Source organism: Rhineura floridana, chromosome 11 (genome assembly GCF_030035675.1).
Source record: "Rhineura floridana isolate rRhiFlo1 chromosome 11, rRhiFlo1.hap2, whole genome shotgun sequence".
Lineage (NCBI taxonomy): Eukaryota > Metazoa > Chordata > Lepidosauria > Squamata > Rhineuridae > Rhineura > Rhineura floridana.
This window is the reverse complement of record NC_084490.1, coordinates 5846616-5873168: the sequence shown is the minus strand read 5'-3', so window position 1 is coordinate 5873168 and position 26553 is coordinate 5846616. Positions and strand designations below refer to the sequence as shown.

Genomic DNA, 26553 nt, shown 5'->3' with positions numbered 1-26553 from the left:
AAGAATCCTGGGAACTGTAGTTTGTTAAGGGTGCTGGGAATTTACACGGTGCGGGACCACAATACCTTGCGGAACGCCTCTCCCGCTATGAACCTACCCGCTCACTACGTTCAACATCTAAGGCCCTCCTCCGAGTCCCGTCCCATAGGGAAGCTCGGAGGGCTGTTACTAGATCCAGGGCCTTTTCAGTGGTGGCCCCCGAATTATGGAACAGTCTTTCCGATGAGGTGCGCCTGGCGCCTACTCTTTTATCTTTTCGGTGCCAGGTGAAAACCTTTTTATTCTCCCAGGCATTTTAATGTTTAATGTTTATTGTTAAGTTAATTCTATACCAAGTTGTTAAATGCTCAAGCTGTATGCTTTTAGTGATTTTACCTGATTTTTATTTTACTGTATTGTATTTTATTCCTTGCTGTGAACCGCCCAGGGAGCCATAGGCTAAGGGCGGTATAGAAATGGAATGAAATAATAAATAATAATAAAATAATAATAATTTTAGATCTGTGAGAAGGGGTAAACTACAGTTTCCAGGATGCTTTGGGGGCTGCCATGTCCATTCAATGGACAACGTGGATGTGACCCTAGTTGCTGTCTTCTCCCTTATGGTGAGATGTACTATATTTTCTAGTTATAGTCATTAGTTCTGTATTTGCATCTATACATATAAATTAGCATATGCAAATTGTATGCAGCTCTGTCCTCTTCTTTGGCAGTTCGTAAGTGGCCACGATAACTCAATATGGAAGTTGAGAAATAGCAACAAAAGAGTGTGTCTGTGTAACGTGCAGATAGCCTTTCCCTCACCACTGAGTCCCCACATCCAGACTGGAGGATTAGGAGTTACCAGAGCAGAGGGCACAACTCCTGGGCAGGCTTAGAGGCCCAGCAGTCTGTCTGCCCCTCTGGTAGAGGAAAGGCAGGTGAGGGGTTCTCAGATGCCTGGGTCCTCCTTATATATTCTTCCAAGAGGCCCTCTGCTGTGTAGGAGTTAGCGTGATTCCTTCTGCTAACTACTGGCATTATTTCGGAGGCTGCCGTGTCTCAGCATCAGAGACGGTGACGGTAATAACAGCAGGTGAACCCGACCTGAGCTGTGGATGAGGGTCAGACTGCAATGACAGAAAAACGATCAGAACCAGCACAAGCTCAAATATGGCAAAATGAAGAGTACCTTTGAAACAGAATAATATGAGTGACGAAGTGGCAGCAGGGGGAGAGAATACTCTTTAAAAGGCTGAAGAAATGAAGAGGTAGTACCCTAGAAAAGAATGTAGGCCTTCTCATGGGACGGGGTGGTGGTAAATTTGGCTTATTGTTGCTTCAGTTACTAGAAAATCAAAGGAGCAAAGATTTTCTCTTCTCCACCCTCTGCCCCTGGGCCTTACCCAGGTACCAGAATTTTGAACTACAGGAGTTGCCAAGTCTACCTCAATATATAAAATTTCTTAGCACCCACTCTCTACTATTTGCACTATTTCACTTTCTTGCACTAAAAATGACCATGTGGGCCCACCATACTGTTCTTGGAAGAGGATTCAGCTCCAGATACCAGGTGGAGTCAAAAGTCTTTCGTTTGTTGTGTTTTAATCCACTAGATCAAGGGTCTGGAACCAGCAGAGTACAGTTCGTCTGGGGTTCCTCCCCCTCCAAACTCCTGCCCATCAGTTGTTCATTAGGGGTTTGCTGAAAGGTAGAACGGCTTTGATGTCGTGCAATTGCATGTCGTTCCTCAGCAAAAAGATCTATTACGAGAATATCAATGCAGAGGGAAATATCTCAGCCTCACAGAGGCAGACTTGCAAATATGCAAAAAGTGCCCTTGCATTTTGCAGTTGCGTGCATACAGTTTTCAGGATGCAGCTGCATTTTGAAATGTGTGGCTTTGAAGAGCTCCAAGGCAGGGCTTGCAGTTCAGCTGTGCATATAAACCTTATTTATATTCTTCTGGGATTACTGAGTTCTTTATGCTTTTTGCAAAGTCAGGATAGATCATGGTGGCGGAAAAGCTTTTGTTTTTTATTTTACAAGCTCGAGTGGAGCTGCTAAGAAGTAAGCGTATGTCTCCATTTCCATAGGAAATAGCTGTTTGGGTGATTGTGTCTGGTCCCACCCACTACTGGAATACCACCCTTAACAGCTTTCAAACAAGTAATGTGGTCGAAAAAGGTTCCCCACCCCTACATTAAAGGTTTCGAGGGCTCCCCCAGAGATACAGCCTTTGTATTTTTTCTTTAAATATGGGTAGTAAGGAACATTCTTTTCAGAAGTGAAGCGGTGGCGGGAGAGGCTTTGTTGTCCATTTTGCCAGAATTGGAATCTATTTAAAATGTGTTGCTTAAGGCTTGATTATCTGCATATATTTCCGATAAGATTTAATTAAATGTTTAAGGAAAATAGCTTCAGTGGGGGGGGGCAAGGAGTTCTTCTTGCTGTTCCTTTCAATGCCAGACAATCGTCCCCTCTCAGCCATGGCAACAGAACCCAGCAGTGTACACTCACAGGCAGTGGAGACACACCTTGGCCAGCTCCTTGAAAGTTCCGATTAAATCCCAGAGCAGATTTACTGCCCTACTGACATTGGAGCTACCAGCTTCCACTGCTCACAGGCACCCTACTTCTAATCCATCACACCTCTACTTCCCTTCCAGATTGGACCAGACCTTTGCTTGCAAAAGCTCATGCAAACTATGGCTAACTCACGGAGAGACCCACACTGGGTCAGACTAAAGAAGTATCCATCTGGTCCAGCATTCAGTTCCCAGAGTGGCCCACCAGATGCCTACGGGAAGCCCACAAGCAGGACCCGTTAAATCCATCCAAGGGTGCTTCCAGATGACCTGTTTACTGAACATTTTGCCTGATTTGTTTGCAGGGAGACGAGTCAAATGTTGGCTATTTAATGACCATTCATTCTGACGTGTTTGCAGGGAGATTAAACCATGTCATGCCCAAGCAAGTGTTGCCCCACACTTTCCAGAGCACTTTCCGGTCCCTTTCCTTATTGCAAAAAGTCTGATCTTTTGGAGAAGGGGCTTTGAGGCACAGGACCTCTCAGTCAGTTATGAATGCACAACCATAATTTGTCAGAACCCCACCCCAAAACAGTGACCGTCTGGAAGCACTCTAAATTGGTGGCTATCATGACTTAAAGCATAACATAAATAAACCATAACATAACATCTTGTTCACATCTCACTCTCACGCACACAACTGAAAATTCACAACTCTCTTTTTAGAAAATAATTTGTTTATTACGAAATTATAACATGGATGTCCCCACCCAACACCGATTATGCCGTAGCTCCCTAGAATAAAAGTGTCCTGGCTGTAGAAAGTCCCATTGTGTTATCAGAACAGGAGGGCTTTGTCCAGAGGGCAGAGTCCAGATTTAGTCCTCCACCCAACACTGCCATCTCCACACATTTCCTGGGAGCCCATGCAGGGGAGGGGGTGAGGTCAGAAGCCCTGACCTGGCTGACCGGTTCCACTAGTGGGGCTGGTGGGGAAGGAGCTGCAAGTTGAATGACAGGTAAATCCATGCTGGCAAGACTGGATCATTAGGGACCAGGGTGGGAGGGAGTTTGGTACCAAAGGACTCTGGGAGAAAATGAATGCATAGAGTTATTTTGTACAGGAGAAGGGGGTAAGGATAGGAAACCAAACATAATAAACACAGCACAAATACAGTAAAATGAAAAAGAGGTCCCAGGCTATGAAACAAAACAATGTGAATTACAAGAGGGGGCAAAAACACCTTTAAACAATAAAATAAATAATGACTGAAGGAATGACAAGGTGGCATCACAGAAAAGAATGCAGCAAGTCTAAAGGAATGGAAGGAAGGCAAGTAAGGAATGAGGGGAAAGCGCAGGGTGGATGATGAAGAAGGCAGAGAGAAGCATTAAAAGTCTGAAATAAAATTAAGCCATTTAAAAAGTAGGGATGGAAGAAATACACGAGAGCAGCGAAGGCTGGTGGCTCCAGCGTCAGCGGGGCAGTGAATCCGGTCAGGTTTTAGTTCCGCTGAAGTACCTTGGCCAGCTCCTTGAAAGTTCAGACTAAAACCCGGAGCGGATTCACTGCCCCACTGACGGTGGAGCCGCCAGTCTCCACTGCATGAGACACTGAAAGATAACGGCAAAACAATGGCAGGTATACACAAGAGGGATGGCTACGCTGTGGCCCTCCAGATGTTGCACTACAGCTCCCATCACCCCTGACCATTGGTTGTGCTGGCTGGGGCATGTGGGAGTTGGGGTCCAGCAACATCTGGAGGGCTGCAAGTTAGCTACCCCTAGTATGCAGGAAGGAGTGAGGTGATCTGAAGAAGGGATGTCTAAAAAAGACAAGTTTAAGTCGAGAACAAAGAAGTCGGTGAACTGAAAGGGAGAAAAGAACAAGCAAGACGTGGGCGACTAAGAAGAATAGAGGGCTGTGCTTTTCCATGGATCATGCCCCTCCCTCCCCGTTTAGGTCCCTCAAGTAGGAGGTGGCCCTTCTGGGGCACCGTAGAGCTCAGCCAGTGTTCGGAAGAGTGGCCCCCATTCTTCCAGGTACTCGTATCCACCTGCATCGCTGTCGCCTGCGCAGGAGGACCCTGGGGAGCTGAGCGAGCCGGCGGAGGAGCCCTGTCCCTCATAGCCATACACCTGGATGGAGTCATAGGGAGGGACGGAGGGGTCGGCATCCACCTCGCTCAAGCGGGCAGCCAAAAAGCTGGCCACGTCGTGGGGCTGTGGGGGCGCACGGGCAGGCAAGGAGGGAGGGAAATGCAGGCGGGGTAGCACGTCCCGCCGGAAGAGGCGCCGCTGCTGTTGTGGCGGCGGAGGGGCAGCGTCAGGGTTCTGCAGGGCAGCCATGTCAAAGGCCTCGGTGTCCTCTTCGCCCCCGCCCTCGTCGTCATATGTGATGATGTTCTCGCGCACATCTTCTTCTTCAAAGGGCAGCAGCGCTGCCTGCTTTTGCCTCCGGAGGGCGACAAACAACAACACCAGTGCTGCAGCAAGGGACGCAGGTATGTATGCGCAGAAGGAAGGGTAGAGAAGGACAGGTGTTAGCGAGAGGGAACAACTGCAGGGCATGCATCACACACTGTACATCCCATACTGGTTTTTTCCATATTATTATTATTTATTAGATTTATTAGTCGCTTGATACCCGAAGTTCTCCAAACAACATACAACAATATTTTAAAAAACGCAAAAGCAAAAACAATATATAATACTATAAAAACAAAACAGTATCTCCCATACAGCTACAAGAAGCTTTGGCAGCACGCTAATACAAACAACAACAACATTTATTTATTTATTTTATTAAATTTATGTCCCGCCCTTCCAGAAGGAGCCCAGGACAGCAAACAAAAATGCTAAAAGCACTCTAAAACATCTCAAAAACAAAAAACTTTAAAACGTCTTTAAAAACATATTAAAACATCTCAAAAAATTATAAAAAACAGCTTGAAAAACATATTAAAAAGCAATCCCAGCATAAACGGAGAGTGGGATAAGGCCTCTACTTGAGGTTTCTTGAAAGAAGGTCTTCAGTAGACGCCAGAAAGATAACCAAGATGAGGCACCTGTCTAATATTTAAGGGGAAGGCATTCCACAGGGAAGGTGCTGCAACACTAAAGGTCCACTTTGTATGTTGTGCGGAACGGACCTCCTGATAAGATGGTATCTGCAGGAGGTCCTCACCTGCAGAGCACAATGATCGACTGGCTGTATAAGGGGTAAGACAATCTTTCATCTGTCTATCAAATGCCTGGCAGAAAATATAAGTCTTTATGTGGTCCCGAAAAGATGTCAGTGAAGGCACCAGGCAAACCTCATTGGGGAGCACATTCCACAGATGAGGAGCCACAACCTTGTTATCACCTTCCAAGCCTCCCTCGGAGAAGGGGCCTGGAGAAGGGCCTCAGAAGAAGATCTAAGGGCCCAGGTATGTTCATATCAGGAGAGGCGTTCCTGAAGATATTGGGGCCCTGAGTTGTAAAGAGCTGTATAGGTCAAAACCAGCACTTTGAATTGGGTTTGGAAGCTTATAGGCAGCCAATGTAACTGGAACAGGATTGGTGTTATATCCTCTGTTCGCCTTGAACCTGTCAACAATCAGACAGCTGCATTCTGCACTAATTGAAGCTTCCAAACCAATTTCAAAGGCAGCCCCACATAAAGTGCATTGCAATAATCCAACCTTGAGGTTACCAGCGCATAGATTACTATAGCCAGGTTATCCCTGTCAGATAGAGTCACAGTTGAGCCGTCAGCCTAAGTTAATGGCGCTCTGCGCCACTGAGGCCACCTGTGTCTCAAGCGACAGCAGTGGATCCAGGAGAACCCCAAACTATGAAACCACTTCTTCAGAAGGAATGTGACCCATCTAGAGCAGGCCCGACACCACTCAGCCGGTCAGAGCCGGTCAAACAGCATCTCAGTTTTCGGTGGATTAAACTTCAGTTTATTGGCCCTCATCCAGTCGTTATCACAACCAAGAACTGATTCAGCACATCCACTGCCTCACCTGCAGAAGATGAAAAGGAGAAACAGAGCTGCGTGCCATCAACTTACAGATGACAGCACACTCTAAACCTCCATATGACTCAGCGGTTTCAAGTAAATGTTAAACACCATGGGAGACCGAACCAACCCCTGCGGGACTCCATACTGGAGAAACCATGGAGCTGAGCAATGCTCCCCAAGAACCACCTTCTGGAGCCGGCCATCAAAGTGGAAATGGAACTACTGCAATGTGGTGCCCCCAATGTCCAACTCTGACAGTCACCCCAGGATACCTTTGTCAATGGTATTGAAAGCTGCTGAAAGATCCAGGAAGATGAACAGAGTCACACTTCCCCTGTCTTTCTCCTGACACAGGTCATTGTACAGGGCAACCAAGGCAGCCTCTGTACCAAACCCAGGCCTGAATCCCAATTGAAGTGGATCTAGAAAATCTGTTTCCTCCAAGAGTACCTCGATCTGGCTGGCAACCACCCTCTCAAGAACCTTGCCCAGAAAGGGGACATTTGCGACTGGTCTAAAATTATTAGGATCTTCTGGGTCCAGGAAGGCTTCTTCAGGAGCGGTCTTATTATCGTCTCCTTCAGGAAGCCTGGGACCACTCCTTCTTGGAGAGAAGCATTAATTACCTCCCTGGCCCATCTAGCTGTCCCCTCCGTGGCAGGTTTTATCAGCCATGAGGGGCAAGGGTGCAAAACACAAGTGGTTGCATGGGCCTGGCCAAGTACTTTGTCCATGTCCTCAGGCCACAAGAAGTGAAACTCACCCAGAGGCATTGGACAGGAAGCGCTCCAGACACCTCACCTGGATCATCAGCATCAACAGTGGAGTCCAAACCCCAGCAGATAGAAGCAATTTTATCCTCAAAATGCTATTTTATCCTGTTGCATGTTACCCGTGGAGTCCAGTACCAGCCTGACCCTCCCATAAGAACTTAAGTGGCCCATCTAAGTCCAGCGTCTTATTCTCACAGGGGCCAACCAGATACCCATTATGGGAACCCTGCAAGTAGAACATGAGTGCAGCAACACTATTCTTCCCACTTGTGATCCCCAGCAACTGGCATTCAGAGGCTTCCTGCCTCTGGTGGTGGGGACAGAAAAGGCTCATTCCCCAGAGTCCACCCTCTACATTGGTGGAGGTCCTCCACTCAGTTTTGACACTCACTCTTGGGCCCATTGGCACTACACAGTTAAAGCATTCTTATACCAGTTTAAACAGTCTTAGCTCTCCCAAAAAAATTGGGGGGGGGCAGTCGTTTGTGAAGGATGCCGACCGTTTTTAGGAGACCATTATTCCCCTCACAGAGTGGTTTAACAATCAATCCCTCTTCCCAGGGTACCCTGGGAACTGTAGCTCTGTGAGGAGAATAAGGATCTCCTAACAACTCTCAGGAACCTGAACTAACTATAGACCACAGGATTCTTGGAAGGAAGCTATGCCTGTTTAAAGCGGTACAATATGCTTTATATACATACGGTACTGCAAATGGGGCCTTGGGGCGAAATGTCTGCTTTCAAGCTGTTTCGCTCTCCATTTGTGATTATTTCTGAGCTGGTGACCTGGAAGTTGGTGGAATATCACAGCAGTGGCTCAGAGATCCTTACTTTACTGTTCTGTTGTGTACCCAGGACTCTCAATCCCGAAGCACTATTTTTAGAAGCCCCCGTGCACATTTCATAGCTGTTTAACGACGGCGATCCATCCTTTGATAAATAGCCTCCTTCCTACATGTCTTTAAACTCTATCCCCAGGAGCCATAAATTCCTATTATTGTGAAAATCCACTCCTGCCTTGCATGCTCAGTAGAGATGGACAAATCTGTCAGTTTTGGCTTCTCTCAGTTTCTCATATGTTTTTTAAAAAATTAAATTTAGTTCTCCACATTTCTGCAGTAATTTGCAATTTTAAAAAATACTATGAAAATTTGTCAGGATTTTAGTGTGAAATTCTCCTAATGATCACATTTTGGTATGCAGCTTTAACTAATATACTGTTATGGGATGGGGGGGGTTGGTATGGATGATGTCTGTGGGTACGCCAAGCTTGTAATTCCGTCAGGAGAGATTGAGTCTGTATAAAAGAACCTGCTGAACTGGTCACACCAGTTCTTTTGTTAAGGTAATGGGTTCTGGACAAGTCTGTCAAGTACCCGATCTACATGTCTAAAGACTTGGTCAAGAGCAGATGCATTGCCATAGGAACAACCGGGATGATGCTCTTTAAGAGAAGAAGGCCCTCCCCTCTCACGTGGCTAGGGCTAGAAGGTAGCCTGTGTGTTTTCGCTTTTTAGTCTGGTATGGGGCTGGAAAGAGACAGAGGTTGAACTGCTCTGTGGGCTAAACCCCAAGCCGTGGCTTTGGGGAGCCTCCCTTGAAACCTACTGGGGAAGCAGGATCTGTTGGAGTGCTAATGCTGTGAGCCCCATCTTACGTTCACATTGTATATATGTGTAAATAAAACCATATATCCTAAAGACCTTCATTCCAATGAAACCAAACCCTGAGTAAGCACTGGCAGCCCTGGAAGTCTCTCACCGCTCTGAGATTAGGGTACGTGCAACAATACAAATGCTTGCAAGCAATTTTTAAATGTTTTAAAGTGTTTTTACGCTTGATTAAGCATAGCCGCCGTCGGGATCATATTACCCCGGTGTTAGTAGACCTACACTGGTTACCAGTTGTTTACCGGGCCCAATTCAAGGTGTTGGTGTTGACCTTTAAAACCCTATATGGTTTCGGCCCAGCTTATCTGAAGGAATAACCAATCACCAATTATGCCACTTGATCACCAATTATTTATAAATAAATAAATAAATAAATAAATATGCCGCCTGACGAGATCAGCCACACAGGACCTCCTCTCGGTCCCACCAGCCAAAACAGCTCGGCTGGTGCGGACCAGAGAGAGGGCATTCTCGGTTGTGGCCCCCACCCTCTGGAATTCTCTCCCTTTTGGTCTTCGCCATGCCCCCTCCCTGATCAGTTTTCGCCGAGCCTTAAAGACCTGGCTATTCAGGCAGGCCTACGGGATCCTTGGGATGGATTAGTTTTATGATGTATAAATTGATGTTTTAGAATGACTGATGATTTGTCTTTTAATTGTACAGTGTATTTTAATCTGTTGTTGTAAGTCGCCTAGAGTGTCCGTTAACTCGGACAGATAGGCGACTAACAAATAAAATGTATTATTATTATTATTAGTGCTTTTGTTTGCCACTGTGGGCTCCTACTGGGAGGAAGAACAGGATATAAATCAAATAAATAATAATAATACATTTTCCCTAACATGCCGCATTTTTTTATGTAATTCTCAGTACCATATGCATTTTTGTACACTTTCCCCTAATGTATATATTTACGTACACGTTGTTGGCTTAGAGAACCTGCATCACTAAATTCAGAGAATAGCGCATTTTGGTTCGTGCAGTGATTCGAGAAGTGGGAAGTACAAAGTTTCTTATTAAAATGCAAACAAAATTGAATTTCTCTTCCCCGCCCAGGGCTGTGGAGTCGGAGTTGTGGAGTCAGAGTCGTAAGCAATTTTGGGTGGAGTCGGAGTCGGCAGAAATGTTCCGACTCCTTCATAAATGGCAAATGTATATTAAGCTCGTGGGAGTTGTAGTTCAAAAAAGTAACTTTTCCAAGCTCTGGATTCACGTGGTGGTGATGATATGCCTTGTGCTACCATTTTACTACAGTAAATTTGTTATTAATCGTTAATACACATTTGCCATTTATGAAGGAGTCAGAGTCAGAGTCAAAGGTCTGGCGGACCGACTCCACAGCCCTGTCCCCGCCCCTCCATCCCTAGTTGAGTTCCTCCTTCTGCCAGCAGTGTGCAACCCCCATGCCCTTTCTCACCAAGAAGAGTGCCGACGCAGGCAAGGATAGCAAGCAGGGCGCCTGTGCTGAGGCCAGCAGGAGAGCCCAGGGCCTCGGGCCCACAGGAGTGCATGGCCCCATCTCGCCGACACCGACAGATGCTCACAGTCAAGGTTGGGGAGCCTGTGCGGGTGGGGGAGCCACCGTCCACAAGTTCTAGCGGCACCAGCAGGGACCCCCCTTGGGTGGGCAGGCGGGCAGCACGGAGTAGCAAGGAGGCGGAGTTATCTGGGGACAGGAAAGATGCAAGAGATAAGGGCAAGTTTAGATCTCGTTCCATATTTCAGCCACCCCTTGCAGGTTAAGTATGAGGAAAAAAAGTGCCAGCTTCCCAAAATATGTGTGGCCAACACACCTGGAATGTTGTTATGGTCATGTTTATCTGGACAGTTTAATCACCCTTTAATGCAATGTAACTCCCATTCTCACAGAGAAAATTGTCACAGTGAGGACAGAGAAGGTGTATTTATTTATTTAACGAAATTTGTATGCCGCTTAATTGTGGATAAAACGGTTTACAAGATATGATTGTTAAATAAAGAGAGCACTTGGATCTATGTTTCTTGCACATAAGAACAGCCTGCTGGATCAGGCCATTGCCCCATCTAGTCTTGCATCCTGTGCTCACATTGGCCAACCAGATGCCCATGGGAAGTCTACAATTGTTTGTATAGATTCCAGCATTTCTGAAGAAACAGCTGTGTTCTTGAGAACCTACACTTTAAATTTCCTTTTTTTTAAAAAAAAGAAAAGGGCAAGTTCCTAGTCCATATGGTCAGAGGAATGCGTTTTGAAAGCATGCAGGCAATGCAGACAGTCTGGGCACTTAAAAGGCATGCCCGAGTGAAATTCCTCACCCTTGTTGTCTCGCACGGTGACATTTGGTTCCCTCATCCCAAGCGGGGAGCGGATTATGATGCGGCTCACATTCCCTTCCTCGTCTCGGTCCACTGCTTGGATCAGCTGCACCAACTGGCAGGGAGAGGGGAAAGACCAGGGTGAAGCATCTAGACTTCTTCCCCGCCAGTCCCTCTTGCTCCATCTCACTAGTCCTCCTCACTGCCTCCCCAGGTTGGTGGAAATTAAATCAGAGCCCGAGGAAGCACTTACATGGCCAGGGTCTGCGTTGTCACACACAAACGGCTCATAGCTGTGCTCCAGTTGGGGAGGATTGTCATTTACGTCCAGGATCTGGATGGCCACTTGGACGTGGGAGGCCTGCGTAGGGCTGTCTGAGAGCAAGAGCGGGGGGATGGGGAGCGACGTGTAGCCCACACGCATTGCATGACAATCAGGACCAAGCCACGCATGGCACGGAGCAATCCCCGTAGGTGAATGTGGCATGCAGATAACCGCCAGCCAGCACACGGTGAACACATACATATCCAAAACAATCCACACAGAGAGTCCATGCAGATCACCCACCCCGGGAGAGGGCAGTTCCATGCGACGAACATATAGAGAAAGCCACTTGCACAGAATCAGACACAGTCCATAGCCACACCACAGCCATAAGGGCAGAGATTACGGCAGACAAAAAAAGGAGACATACAAGTACACACACACACGAGGCATGCAATTACGGTGAATAGGAGGTTGTACAGAAGTAAACAATACAGGGACAGAGAAATTGGTGCCCGTAGCATCTCCAACATATTGAACCCCAACCCACCCCCCAAACACACACACACACACAGAGTCCCAAAGGATCCAAGGAGATGGAGGCAGCAGCGCATGGCGAACCATATTTACACATGGGTAGGAAGACAAGCGTGACATGGCCAAGGGGCCACATTGTGCACAGCATGAAACCACGCAAAACAAACAAGCCCCAAAGTGAAGCATGCACAAAATTGCACAACATTTGCACAAAATTGGCATGCAAAACAGCGTAATCCCACACATCAAACATGCACAGTGGTTATCACGGCAAGGAGTCAAATGGGGCAAAACGTGGAGCCGGGCAGAAGGAAGGAAAGGGAGCGGCGCAAAGCAAGTGCGAAGGAAACAGACATGCACACCCAAACGCATGCAAATGATGCATGGAGAGAGAGAAAGAAAAAGAGAGACAGATAAGACAGACAATGAGTAAACATTTCCCAACTGGGAAACATTTTTCACATTTTGTTGCTAAATAAAAGCATTTATTAAAATAAGTATCTGCCAATGGGGGAAATCTGACCTGCAAATGGAAATCACGACCACCGCCATTATGTGTGTCCCCCATCCCGGCTCTTCCCAGAACCAAATCCACCCGGCCCTTACCAAGTTCAGTTGCCACCACAGTCATGTTATGCCAGGGCAACAGCTCCCGGTCGAGAGGCACAGAGGTTAGAATCGTCCCGTCCTGAGGGTTGACGCTGAAATAGCGCTCGGGATCCGTGTGCGGCAGGATGGAGTATCTAGAAGATGGGGGGGAACCTGGGGTATCAGGTTGTCATGGCAACCAGGTATAAATGGAGTAACTGTAACTTTCACACACAGACAGACACAATCAGCACTCCCACCCCGCTCTTGCGGTACCCCGTTGCCATTACCGGATGACACTGCTGGGGGAATCGAGGTCCACAGCTGTCACTTTGCCGACGAGGGTCCCCGGAGGGCTGTTCTCATAAACAGCAAGATGATACTCGGAGCGGGAGAAGGCTGGGGGTTCATCAGCATCCTCTACTGTGATACGGACAGTGGCCATGTCCTTGAAGGGGCCCTTGCGGATGTATTGAGGGTCAATAAGCGTGTTGGTGGCCTCCACTCGGAAGGTGTAAGAGCGGCGGGATTCAAAATCAAGGAGCTGTGGGAGGGGTTTTGATAAGTTAAAGCAGAGAACTGGAGGGAAGGAAGGACAACTACGGGATTTATTTATAAAAACGTTTGCATACTGCAATTTCGTTTAAAAGAAAAAGCAATTTACAACAATTATATATAAACAATAAAAACCACATATAATTTTCTTTTTAAAAAATCACCAAGTAACTATTATAGAAAGTGTTTTATCTTCATAGTCTGTAGAAGCCCAAAGGCAAAGCCAAGTTTTCAGCAAACGTTTAAAGGTCAATACAGAAGACAGCTGCTGAATCTCTACTGGAAGAGCATTCCACAGGGCTGGGCCAATGCCACTAACATCTCAGTTTTGTGCAGATGTCAAATTAGCCCAGAGCTTGGAAAAGTTATTTTTTTTTAACTACAACTCCCATCAGCCCAATCCAGTGGCTATGCTGGCTGGGGCTGATGGGAGTCGTAGTTCAAAAAAAGTAACTTTTCCAAGCTCTGAATTAGCCTCACCAGCTTGGAGGGGAAATCCAGTCACATTCCTACGGATGATCTACAGATGAAGGGAGACCTGTGTCAAAATATGGCAGGGGACTTGAGCTAATCTGCATCTTGGAGGGGACAGGAACTAGCAAAGCATGGAAGGCTAACATCTCAGCGGTTGCTCCTGTGAGGCTGTAACTAAGCTGCAGGAGTGGACGCTGTTGCAATACTCAACTCAGCACACCTTCAGGCCAGGGAGATTAGTCAAGAGCCATGCAGAGCCTGTTCCAGGTCAGCACAAGCCCCATTGCCTGAAGATCCTGCTGGTGACCATCATTGCAGGTACGACAGGACTTACTCCATTGCTTTATTCTGCCTTCATCAGCCTGAGCTTCCCTCCTCTGTTGCCAGTGGGGCAAACAGGGATCCCTGGGAGGAAGGAGGATCAGGGACCCCCTAATTCCAGGGTGCCTCCACTAACCTTTTTTACAGTGATGATCCCATCCTGCCCCAGCGCATCAGTGCGGATAGCAAAAGCCTCGGCTCCATCTCCTCCATCCAGGATGCTGTAGGCTAGCAGTGCGTTATCCCCTTCGTCAGGGTCGTGCGCCTGCAGCCGCCCCACTGCGGAGCCGGGAGGTGCAGTCTCCACCACAGAAAACTGGTAGGAGCCTGGGGATTGTCAATTGGGCAAGAAATGCAGGAAAACATACATATATATATATACGTCAGTGAAATGGGCGGTCTCCAGCGAAGTGGCTTTGTTCACACAAGGATTTTTGACTGGGCAAAGGAAGTTCTCCTCCCTGTCCTCTCTACCTGCGTCCCCCCTAAATCTCTCCAAATCTGGAGAGAGTATTGGGGGAGGGAGAGGAGAGAGCGGAGAAGTTCCTTTGCGCAAGTGGAAATCCTTGCACTAGCGGAAGTATTTTGTTAGATACCCCCTAATGTGACACCTCTGACCTGCATCTTTTAACACTCACACCTGTACACTACACCGAGGCAGTACGTGCATAAGGGCTGTGATCCAACCAGAATTGCTCAGCCCCCGCCCCAAACCCCCCCCCACACACAACTGGGATTACATGAGAAGCAGGAAGAACAGTGGCTGTTCTGTCAGCCAGTAGAGAAAGGTGGCTCTGATGTCAGAGGGGCAGTGAATCCTCTCTGGGTTTTAGTCCAAGCTTTCAGCACCTTGGACAGGTCCTTGAAAGTTCAGACTAAAACCCGGGGTGGATTCACTGCCCTACTGACATTGGCGCCACCAGACTTCACAGAAGTCAGTGCAAGGATATTCGCATGTACAGTGGAACTCCCCCCCGAGCGCCCCCTTAAATCTGCTTTGGTGGTTCCCCCAACCCAATAGTTCAGATATGGGGATAGTGCGAGGTGCACACAGGGAGAAGAGAGGGGAGGAACATAAAGGAAAGGCCCACCAGCTCGGGCTGCCTGTGCTGCTCCCAGTTTCTGTTGGAGGAATGAGCTGGAAAAAAGAGGGCTGGCCGACCTATGTGGAACTTTCTCCATCTCTCAGATGCAAGCCCCCCCCCGAGTCTCTGTGAAAGGATGTCCCTCTCACTCACTCCTTTGCCATAAAAGAAATGCAAGGCCACTGCTCAGAGCAACAAGATGGTAGACCACATCTGCCTCCCGATCTGCACAGGGAGCAAGGCAGAAAGGAACTGGAGGGGGTCACCTTCCCGTGCATGGGGCAAGAGAAGATGTTCACACTCCTGCCAGGTGGAGCAAGTAGGAGGGAAATCACATCTGAACAGATATCCCTGTGCTGATGGAACAATACGTTAGGTACAACCAGAGCTTGGAAAAGTTACTTTTTTGAACTACAACTCCCATCAGCCCCAGCCAGCATGGCCACTGGATTGGGCTGATGGGAGTTGTAGTTCAAAAAAGTAACTTACCAAGCTCTGAATACAGCTCAGTATTTGTGGCACGAGTGGATTTCCATATCCATGCCTGCTGAATTTCAAAATTCAAGAGAGGAGAAATTTAGTCTTCTTTCCTGATCTTGTCTGACCCCCTGTCCCATTACTCCACACACATCATGAATATGAAAAAGGCAACTTAGGAGGAAATGTTGCAATATTTTTGCATTAATTCATAATCATGCTTCTAAAACGTTTACAGTGCTCCTTCTCTTATATGTCAACAATTCAGAATGGACATGATTTAAGATATATTTTAAGATATTACACTTTTTGATTTGGATGTTTGAGTACAATTGTTTGCCTGTTATATATTTGTCAAGAATGGTAACATCAAGGCCACCTTAAGGGTATTGCAGGTATTCTTGTGAACGTATGAACTGTGCATTTATGAGCTTTCTAATTTTGTATATTGTTCCGTTCAAAACATTTAATATGATTGGTAATGCTAAGCTGTGAGGTTGAACCGAAAACAAAAACATCAGAGCAGATTGTCCTAGGCACTACTTGCCTCTCCTTACCAAGGATGCAACTGAGAACCAACTAAGAGTTTGCTATATCTATGCAGATAAATAGCTCAGATCTATGGGTTTGTAAGGTCAGCTGGCAAGACCTTAGTTCTAAGCTATCTAGCATAGGGTTGTCAGGTTCAGTCCCTGAGACTGATCCTGTATCTTAGGAGAAGAGAAAGTTAGCCAAGTGCAGGTGTTCTTGCAACACTGTAATAGGAAAAACCACAAGGTGGAATTCTCCCTTCCCCCTGCACAACTTTTAAAGATACAGAAGACCTCTTGGTTGCCAGGCCCAGCCTCCTGATGCTAACTAACCTTTCCCAACTTACTCTGTGGGAAGCGAGGTGGGTTGTCATTGACATCGCTAAGAGTGACTGTGACGGTTGTGCTTCCTGAAAGACCCCCAGCATGGCCCCCCATGTCCTTGGCCTGTACCACGACAAGGAATTCTTGCTGGGTTTCCCGGTCCATATTAGGGGTTGCTGTCCTGATCACACCTGCCACCAGGAAGCAAGAGAAGCATCAGAGAGAGAGAGAGAGAAAGGCAGAAGGAGTGGAAGATGAAGGAACAGGAGGGAGAAAGAGAGAGAGAGAGAGAGAGAGAGATTCCCACCCACACATTTCCCTTCCACCATCTCAATTAGTCCCACCTAAAGCAGAGGAGGGGGAGGAGACAGATGAAGCCAAGGATGTGGAAGGGCTGGTCAGAGACACAGCCGAGTAGATGAGCTATGAACGGAACAAATGGAAAGACAGGCGGCTGATGCAGCAGACTTGGCGGCCAGTAGGTTTATATAACCATGAAGATGAATAAGTGGATGGAGATTGCAGTTAGTAAGATTAGCCATTGCTGGGTGGAAAGGCCTGTGCTAGGCCAGGGTGGCAAACGTCGGCCCACCGGGGAGTCCTGTGAGGTCATTTTCCCAAAGCCACACCCACTTGGGTGACATCAGCTGACTGGGCAGGAGGACAGGGTTCAATCCTGCTGAGTGCTGTTCCGCTAGCCTGTTTCCAGCGGGGAATACACTGGTGACGGAGACCACTGCTCATCAGCTGACAAGCAAAGAGTTCAATACTCTTGGGTACTGCTTCACCCACCATGCGGCTCAACATTGACAGGTGGGTGGGATCTGATCACGATGTCAGATGATTGGCAGGTGGGTGTCAAAGTTGGCCTGCGCGAGGTGGGGAGATAAAAGGTCTGGCCTGCGGGACCAAAGAGGTTCCCCAAAGGTGTTAAAGGCATAATCTTCTATTGAAAAATTGAAATGGACTCTGCAAGTCAATCCCAACTTATGGCGACCCTTGAATAGGGTTTTCACGGTAAGCGATTTCAGAGGTGGTTTACCATTGCCTTCCTCTGAGGCTGAGAGGCAGTGACTGGCCCAAGGTCACCCAGTAAGCTTCATGGCTGTGTGGGGATTCGAACCCTGGTCTCCCAGGTCATAGTCCAACACCTTAACCACTATGCCACACTGGCTCTCAAGTCTTCTCATAATGCCTTTAAATCTCCTTCATTGTACAACCACATATGTGCCTGCACAGTGCTTGCTCATTCATGGATTTTTGGACTTTTAGCCCACCCATCTATCATTCCCAAACATCAGAACTTGGCCTGTTACAGCCTCGCCCGATCCGGTGCTATCACAGGTGGGGCTGGTGAGAGTTGTAGTCCAAAACGTCTGGAGGGCACCAGGTTAAGGAAGAAAGGCTGGTCCATCAACATCAGCCATTCCAGACTACAAGGAAGAGAGCGCCACACTTTCCCCTGAGGAAGACAGTCCCAGCACAGCTAGTTTCTCCACCATCAGCCTCTCAAGGCTTAATGTGAGCAAGGGCTTAGTAAAGTTTCCCATCCCATAATCTCTGATCAATTATCAGGATTAAATCCTGGAGGATGGACTAAAGGCTTTATCCAAGCATGCTCTGGGTAGGAAGGGGCAAATATGTCAATTTTAGTTCCTCTCAGTTTCTCATTTTTCCAGTCTTCAGCTCTGCATATTTCCACATCAATTTGTGGCTGCTTTTTTTAAAAAAGGCCTCATGAAAAATTATCAGCATTTTATTGCAAATGTCTCCTAACATATACAGTTTTGTATGTCATTTTGCCTAATATACACATCTCTGCAAAGGAATTTTGCCTAAAATAATGCATTTTTGTATGTTATTTCCACTAATATATGGTTTTATAGGCACACTTCCTGTGACTGGGGAACTGCGCTGCAAAATTTGGAGAACTGCAATTTTCAAAAGATGTCTGTATTTTGGTTGACATGTTGTTTCAGAAAGTGCAAATTAGGTAAACTTGCCTTTGAATGTGAACTGACTCAGATTCTCCCTCTCCCCTAGGTCTGGGTGAGAGCTCTGAGGCCTGCATTTCTCCTGCTCTAAATGAGCCATTGGCTCCTCCACTATCTCTGTGATGCCAAGTCTATCAGCCATTCCACAGTACCAGACAAATCAATCCGCACCCCTCAGTCCGCCAGAATGACATGACCTCTGCTTCTTGCCCCATTCTCCCCTGCCCTTCACAACGGGGTGACACTTGAACCATTGCCCTCCACCCCACACCTGCCCCCCTCCCCATTGTGTACCCGTCTGGGGGTCGACGGAGAAGAACGGCAACCCCTCGAGTACCGTATAGACCAGCCTGGCACTGTTTCCGTAAGCTGGATCGTCAGCATCGTGGGCTGTCACCTGGATCACAGACGTACCTGCAGAACCGGAGCAGATAACAGAAAAGACAGATTAGTGAGGATGACGGTCCGTGGGAGTCAGCACGTCAGGTCAAGGGGCAAAGCTCAAGAAGGGTCCCAACACAACTAGAACCGTAACACGGCATGAGCAAGCCTTTCATCTTGGTCGAAGAGCCGCCCTTTTCCTGTTAGCCTGTCAAGGAGCACACAGCCACGAGAAGTTTGAACCCAACCTGGTTGACATCTCAAAATGTTGAAAGCCATCTTACATGGGATGTTTAAGTTGGCTGATGGCCCGGAGACTGTAGTTAGTGCATAATGTGGCTGCTAGGCTAGTAAGTGGGGCAGACCGATGTCCCTGGTCCTGACATTGCTGCAGAGGCTGCCTGGGAGGTACCGGACCCAATTCCAGGTGTTAGTACTAGCTTATAAGGCCCTAAACAGCTTGGGACCCAAGTACCTAAAACAGCACCTTCCCAACATCAACCATCTGGGATTTTTGATCAGCGGTTGAGGCCTTTTTGGTGGTGCCGTCACTGGGGGTTGCCTGGTTGGCGTTGACCCATGACAGGGCCTTCTTGGTGGCGGTTCTCCATTTGTGGAATGGCCTCACTGGTGAGGTGCATCTGTCTTCCTCATTGTTGACTTCCTGGAGGCATTTAAAAATAGTCCTGTTTGCCCAGGCATTTGATGGCTGAAAGACACTGGTTCCTGGCAACCCTCTGTTTAAGAAAATGTTTTAAACTATTTGTAGAATGCTTTTTAAAAATGTTTTTGTTACTAATATGTTTGCCACCCTGGGCTCCTCTGGGAGGAAGGGTGGGATATAAATTGAATAAGTAATAACAATGGGTGCTGATTTATTCATTTATTTTGCAACTTATACTCAACCACATTACTCATTCATTTGTAAAACACCGAATCTTTTATAGGTACTGCATAATTAAAAAAAAATAACCACCACCACCTATACTACCCGCCAGACTTACAATCCGAAAAGTGGCTCAAAAGAGCCCTCAGGAGGCAAACAACATCTTAAACCGCCATAAATATCCAATATGTAGCTCCTATTAAGAACATGCTCTAAAATGCCAGATTAAAAAAACAGCATCCACAGACATTGCTAGAAGAGAAATTCCCCACAATTCTTCACAAGAGTCCTGCTTGGAGATGCGACACCCTGGCGGGCTGAAGCTTGTTTATTTCAGGGTTTCATTTCCGATCCTGGTGCCATGAAAAGTTACTATTAAACAATCAAAAGCATCTGTCTCCACCTCCCTTTCGAAGTACTCACCCCACATAGGAGGCTCCCTGCTGTGTCTCTGTGTGATTCACCACTCTGGTCTTGTCTCATCCTACTCAGCCTCTGCAGGTGGAAGGGTAATTTCTGCTGTGAGTCAGCATGGGGTGTGACTCGATCATTCAATTAATCCCAATAAAGAGACACAGTAGAATTACCCGCCCTGAGAGGAGACTACATGTTACCTCTCCGAGTGAGTCACAGCTCTGGCCTTGTCTGTTTCCAATTAGCAAACATGCCTAAATCAATGATTTCTGTAGCATCACAGAAGGGGTAGATTTCTCTGAGGTTGGGCGATTCTTCCACTTACACGCCAAGTCAATGTGAGCTTGAGTTTTGATTCAGGAAAGAAGTGGAACTCGCTTGGATCCTGGAAAAACCCCATGCTTAGCCACGTGGCCTATCCTGACTTGCGGTCATTCCTGTGTGCGCTTCTGAAAGTCCTCATATCCAGGTCGATTCAGTTAGTTCACACCAACAGAGTGCAGAGCCCAAAGTCAAATAATTTGTAGTAAGGGGGCTAACAGGGCAAGGAGTCATTGCAGAACAGCCAAAACATAAATAACAGACAGCCTAAAATGTTTGAAGCTGTATTCAATATTAATACAATACAATAACATTTTTAAAAACAAGTGTTACATCCACAATATACATTGAAAGCAGTCTTATGCTGTACCACTTTAAACACAGAGCTACAATTCTCAAGAGTTCCCTGGGAAGAGGGGCTGACTGTTCAACCCCTTGGGGAATTGCAGCTCTGTGAGGAGAACAGGAGTCTCCTAATTCTCAGCACCTTTCACAAACTACACTTCCCAGGATTCTTGGGGGGGGGGAAGCCATGACTGTTTAAATTGGAATAATAGTGGAATAATTGTCTGGTGCAAAGCTTGGAAAGATTACTTTTTTGAACTACAGCTCCCATCAGCCCCAGCCAGCATGGCCACTGGACTGGGCTGATGGGAGTTGTAGTTCAAAAAAGAAACTTTTCCAAGCTCTGGTGTGAATGTGGCCCACGCCTTCTGCCCCACCAGTTCCAATGGGCACCAGCCACAATTGGTCACATCCACATCACACATACAAAGCACTTTTAAAACACAGCGCTTCCCCTAAAGAATTCTGGGAACTGTCATTTGTTAAGGGTCCTAGGAATTATAGCTCTGTGAGGGGGTAAACTACGGTTCCCAGGATTCTTTGGGGGAAGCTGTGACTCTTAAAGTGCTACCCACATGCTTTAAATGTACGGTGTGGATGAGACCACCCCCTCAAGGGTGTCCTGTGGGTCAGGAAAGGATAGTTCCACCACTAGCCAGACCACTCCACTCACCCACGTTGCTCATTTCTGGCACAGTAGCGTGGTAAGGGCCATGCAAGAAGACCGGCGGGTTGTCATTGATGTCTTGGACTTTGATAATGAATTCAGATGGTGGCTCCAGAGGCCGGTTAGAGGCCCGATCCACAGCCTGAGCCAGCAACGTATATTGCGATTTCTCCTCCCGGTCCAACGTTTTGGTGACGTGGATGTTGCCTGTCTTCTCGTCAATCACAAAGACCGTGCCTGCCCCCTCTCCGGTCAAGACGTATTTGATGCGACCCTCACCTCGATCCACATCTGTGTGAAGCTGTCAGAGAACAAGAGGAGAGGTACAAAAATAAAAATACAAACAGATACCTAATGCAGCCTTCACTAACCTGGTGCCAATCCAGATGTTTTGGGCGACAGCTTCCGCCAGCATGGCTGCATGACGCTGAGGCTCACAGCAGCTGGCTGGGGGATAATGGGAGCTGTCCAAAACCTCTGGAGTTGCACCAGGTTGGTGAAGGCTGCTGTAACAAACGAAGGGGTTGGGCGGTGGTAGCAGTGGCAACGAAACCACTGCCAGGGATTGGCTGAACTACCTTAATGTCAAGAAGTCTCTGACTGCCATTGGTTGACTTGATCCAATCACAGGGGCTGGGGCTGGGAAGGCAGACTGGCCAACAAACCAATGTTTATACACGTACCAGAACTGAAGGAACAAGATCCCCGGGCGCTCGCATGCATGTGTACAATCATTTCGCCTTGCATTGCTCCTACGCCTTCCACTGACCAACGTGCTCATTTAGTACTAAACTGGGGGGTCATGTGCACTGAGGCTGATCACAGCAGCATGTCTAAATTAGTTCACAGTTCAGATGAGATTTGTGCCAGGGACTTCTTGACTGAAAGCCAGTTAGAAAGGATATGATATAGTTTTTGCATCCAGCGTCCAATAAATAGCTTTCTGTTTGGTGGTCAGGGTTTTTTGGTGTTGTTTTTTTAAAATAGACTTTTTTCCTGAGTCCATTCCAGGAAGCCATTGCGCAGAGGAGAATTTTGAAAGAGCCTCAAGCATTTCCAAATGCAAACCCAGCAGCAATACTGGGGCAAGGCAGTGAGGGCCTAGGGAAGAATGAGGGAAAGGGGAGAGGGCCTGGGAAGGGGGGGTAATCAAACTTTGAAGGATTTACCCAGGAGTGGACAACCTGTGGCCCTTCAAATGTTGTTCAGCCTTCATCACCCATAGGCCATGCTGGCTGGGGCCAAAGGGACTTGGAGTCCAACAACATCTGGGGGGCCACAGGTTCTTATCCTGTGTCTACACACCACACATTCAAAGCACATTTCCCTGCCCTGCCAAATAATCCTGGGAACTGGCTGCCCATTAGCTACCAGGCTAAGCTCAAGGTTCTAGTTTTGGTGTACAATGCCCTATACAGCTTGGGACAGGATACCTGAAAGACCATCTCGCCCCTTATATACCCACCCAGCCTATCACTTTGCTCTGTAGATGAGGACCTCCTGAAGATTCCATCTCATCAGGAGGTCCGTTCTGCACAACATAGGAAGCGGACCTTTAGTGTTGTGGCATTGACCCTTTGGAATTCCCTCCCCTTAAATATTAGACAGGCACCATCTTTGTTATCGTTTTGGTTTCTATTTAAGACCTTCCTATTTCAACAAGCCTTTTAAGTAGAGACCTTATCCCAGTCTGTATCTGTGCTGGAATAGTTATTTATGATGTTTTAAAATATTTTCTAAATATCTTTTGGAGATGCTTTGTTTTTAAAGATGTTTTGTTTTTTTTTAATATGTTTTGTTTTTTAATTTGTTTTATATGTGTTTTTAGTGTTTTATGGCCTATTTGCTGCCCTGGGCTCCTTCTGGGATGAAGGGTGGGATGTAAATTTAACAAAAACAACTGTATAGTAGTTGACCTCTCACAGAGCTACAATTCCCAGTTCCCAAGATGCTTTGGGGGGGAATGTGCTTTGAGCGTGCTTTATATGTATGGGGTGTACACAGCCTAAATTGTTTGTTGGATCTTCAGAAGCTAAGTTCAAAGGGCTGCAGAAAATAGCCCTTGGACAGAGGCTTCTAGAGACGTCTTCAGAACCTCCTGTCAAAGTGCTGTCTTGCCCTGTGCTTTTGAAAGGGGCTTTGCAGGCACCATCAGTCAGCTGATGAGCGGGGCCTGCAAACACCTTTTTGGCCGAGTCCCACCCTTACCTGATGCCACATATGATGTAGGGCAGGTGGGTGTGGCCTGGCCAAAACAGAGAGACCCGGGATTAGGGATGGGAAGATCTGTCACTTTTGGTTCTCTGTTTCTCATTTTTCCAACCTTAAATTCAGTTCTCCACATTTCTACATCACGTTGAGGTTGTTAAATCCTCATGAAAATTCTCCAGCATTTTAGTGCTAATTTCTCCTAAGAAACAATTTTTTGTTGGCAATTTTGACTAACGCACACATTTTTGTAAGTAATTTCTTGTCATATAATGCATTTATGTATGTTATTTTCACTCATATATACATTGTTATGCACACTTTCCCCTTACGTATATATTTTTGTAAACATCGGTTGGTTTGCGAACTGCACTGCAAAATTTGATTAGTGCGAATTTTGAAGGACGGCTCTGCTCCAGTTCCCATGTTGTTTTGGAAAGTGCGAATTTGATAGATGTGACTTGAAATGTGAATGGAACCAAATTTCTCACTCATCCCTACCAGGGGTTGTATCCAGGGCAGATCCACACCATGCATTTAAAGCACATCCAACAAACATTTAAAGCACATGATTTCTCCCAAAGAATTCTAGGAATGGTGATTTTCCTCTCACAGAGCTACCAGCTCTTAGCACCCTTAACCAGTGGCGGCTAGTGACTCCACGTTTGTGGTGCAGGGGACTCCACTCCAGGTTTTAGTCTGAACTGAAGCACCTTGATGTGTTTCTTGAAAGTTCGGACTAAAACCTGGAGCAGATTCCACAGCCCCGCTGACATGCAGCCACCAGCCGCCCCTGCCCTTAACAAACTAAAGTTCCCATGATTATTTGAGCAAAGTCATGTGCTCTAAATGTGCACCGAATGTGCTTTAAATATATGCTGTGGACCTGCCCAGCATTCCACTCAGAGTAGACCAACTCAAATCAATAAAACTAAGTTAGCCGTGTCCACTAACCTTAATGGGCCTACTCTGAGTAGGACTAGGGTTAACTACAACCCCTTATGAGCCGGAGATTACCCTCCCGCGCACTTTTGCAAAAGCTGGGAATGCACACTGCGTTCTGCGCTATTGTGGTCCATCAGCACTCCATGCCCCAAGTGTGGGCCCCAGTCATTCGGTGGCTCACCCTCCCAATGAGGACAGGCTCTGGTCCGGCATACTCCTCGATGACAAAGAACTGGTTCCAGACCCAGCTGCGACGGGACCTCAAGAGGGGACGCTCCCAGCGCTGAGACAAGTTTCCCCGCAAGGATCCAGCTTTGGTCCCCTGGCTGGGGGGCACGAGGCGGCCGGCACAGCCGCAGCCCCCCAACCAAGCCAGCAGGAGCTGCAGAAAGCAGGCCATAGCTCAGCCCGCAGTTCACTCCTCCTGCAGCAGGGGGCTCTGCTCATCCGCGTTGCTCATAGGGATCAGCTACCCCATCTGGATGGACCTGTGTGCATGGGGAGGGGGGAGTGGAGAGAGAGAGAGACTGAATATTAGGCAAGAGCCAGCCAGCCTTATCCCTCCAATCACATACTTATCCGCCCACCCCTGTCCAGAATCAATGGCTGAATCAGGCAGATAATCCATACAGAGTACAGTTCCTCTTTCTTCGCCTGCCTGTCTCCGATTCTCATCTGATAGGGCCAGAGTGACTTATTTACCATTACATTTACAACCCTATCTTCCTCCAAGGAGCTCAAGGTGCTGTAGGCACTTTCTCCCTGTTGCATCCTCACGACAACCCTGTTTTAGGCTGGGAGACTGTGACTGGCCCAAGGTCACCCTGTGAGCTTGCTTCCTAGCTGAGTGGGGATTTGAACCCTGGTATCTCAGGCCCTAGTCCGACACTCTAACCATTACACCCACCACGGCTCTCTTTAGGGAAGGGTGAAAGCAAAGGCATCAAGAGGGAGCCATTAGCAGTTTGGGTCAAATTCTGCATGTCTTTCGGCACATGCTCAGCATTGCAGCGAGTCAGCACCTCCATAGGCTTTCTTGGTGTGGACTCATGCACTATTGGTGATGCCAGAGGTCCGTCTGTCACCTTTGCTACACAGTTTTTAGTGTATGCTAATGCTGGGAAAAACAGCAGGGAGTAGAAAAAGAGGAAGGCCAAACAAGAGATGGATTGATTCCATAAAGGAAGCCACAGACCTGAACTTACAAGATCTGAACAGGGTGGTTCATGACAGATGCTCTTGGAGGTCACTGATTCATAGGGTCGCCATAAGTCGTAGTCGACTTGGAGGCACATAACAACAACAACAAATACAGACCTCTTTACCCTGGCCTTTGGCACCTGAGATGAATGTTTTTAGGATCCACCTTACTCCTGTGAATGTAATGTGTTTTCATGGTTTTTAATATTGTATTTTAGATTTCTGTAACTTGCCCTGAGACCTACGGGTGAAGGGCAGGCAATAAATATGATTGTGTTGCCAGGCTTAATGTGGGAGCTGGAAACCGCATCCAAGCATCTCCTGTTTATATTTATTTACAAGATTTGTATACCACCCAAAAATGATCAGCAAAGGTGGTGGTGGGGAAACCTGTAGCCCTCTCAGGGCTGTGGAGTCGGTACACCAGACCTTTGACTCTGACTCCTATTTTTCTACTGTCCAACTCCGACTCCTTCATAAATGGCAAATGTATATTAACTAGTAATAACAAATTTACTGTAGTAAAATGGTAGCACAAGGCATTTCATCACCACCACGTGAATCCAGAGCTTGGAAAAGTTACTTTTTTGAACTACAACTCCCATGAGCCCAATCCCTGGGGCTGATGGGAATTGTAGTTTTAAAAAGTAACTTTTCCAAGCTCTGGATTCACATGGTGGTGATGAAATGCCAAGGATTATCAATACCTCGGCACAGTCATTATCAAAATGGAGACAATAGTCAAGAAATCAGAAGAAGGCTAGGACTGGAGAGGG

The 26553-nt window shown here is 47.2% G+C and overlaps 1 protein-coding gene across 2 annotated transcripts; it reads right to left on the bottom strand.

Annotated features, from left to right (window-relative positions):
* Nucleotides 1-3280: 3280 nt before the first annotated feature.
* CDH24 (cadherin 24) lies at nt 3281-24977 on the bottom strand. 2 transcript variants are annotated; one of them, XM_061589446.1, is made up of 11 exons: nt 24759-24977; nt 21431-21725; nt 18705-18824; nt 16440-16607; nt 14137-14327; nt 12941-13194; nt 12669-12805; nt 11514-11635; nt 11261-11375; nt 10383-10631; nt 3281-4996 (listed from the first exon to the last, which is right to left on the bottom strand). In XM_061589446.1, exons 1-11 carry the CDS (start codon nt 24975-24977, stop codon nt 4479-4481), a joined length of 2388 nt encoding a protein of 795 aa, XP_061445430.1. In that variant the 3' UTR covers nt 3281-4478. The 2 variants fall into 2 exon arrangements, with proteins under 2 accessions (XP_061445430.1, XP_061445431.1); XM_061589447.1 differs by lacking the exon at nt 16440-16607.
* Between the last annotated feature and the right edge of the window lie 1576 nt (nt 24978-26553).

Bases quoted from the DNA above. Each gene is read 5' to 3' on its own strand.
- CDH24 (XM_061589446.1), bottom strand. From the start codon at position 24,977: ATGGCCTGCTTTCTGCAGCTCCTGCTGGCTTGGTTGGGGGGCTGCGGC. The intron at 13,195-14,136 runs GTTAGTGGAGGC...CCCCTCCCACAG, and splicing joins GGATCATCACTGTAAAAAAG to CTCCTTGATTTTGAATCCCG. The intron at 11,376-11,513 runs GTAAGTGCTTCC...TCTCCCTGCCAG, and splicing joins ACAACGCAGACCCTGGCCAT to TTGGTGCAGCTGATCCAAGC.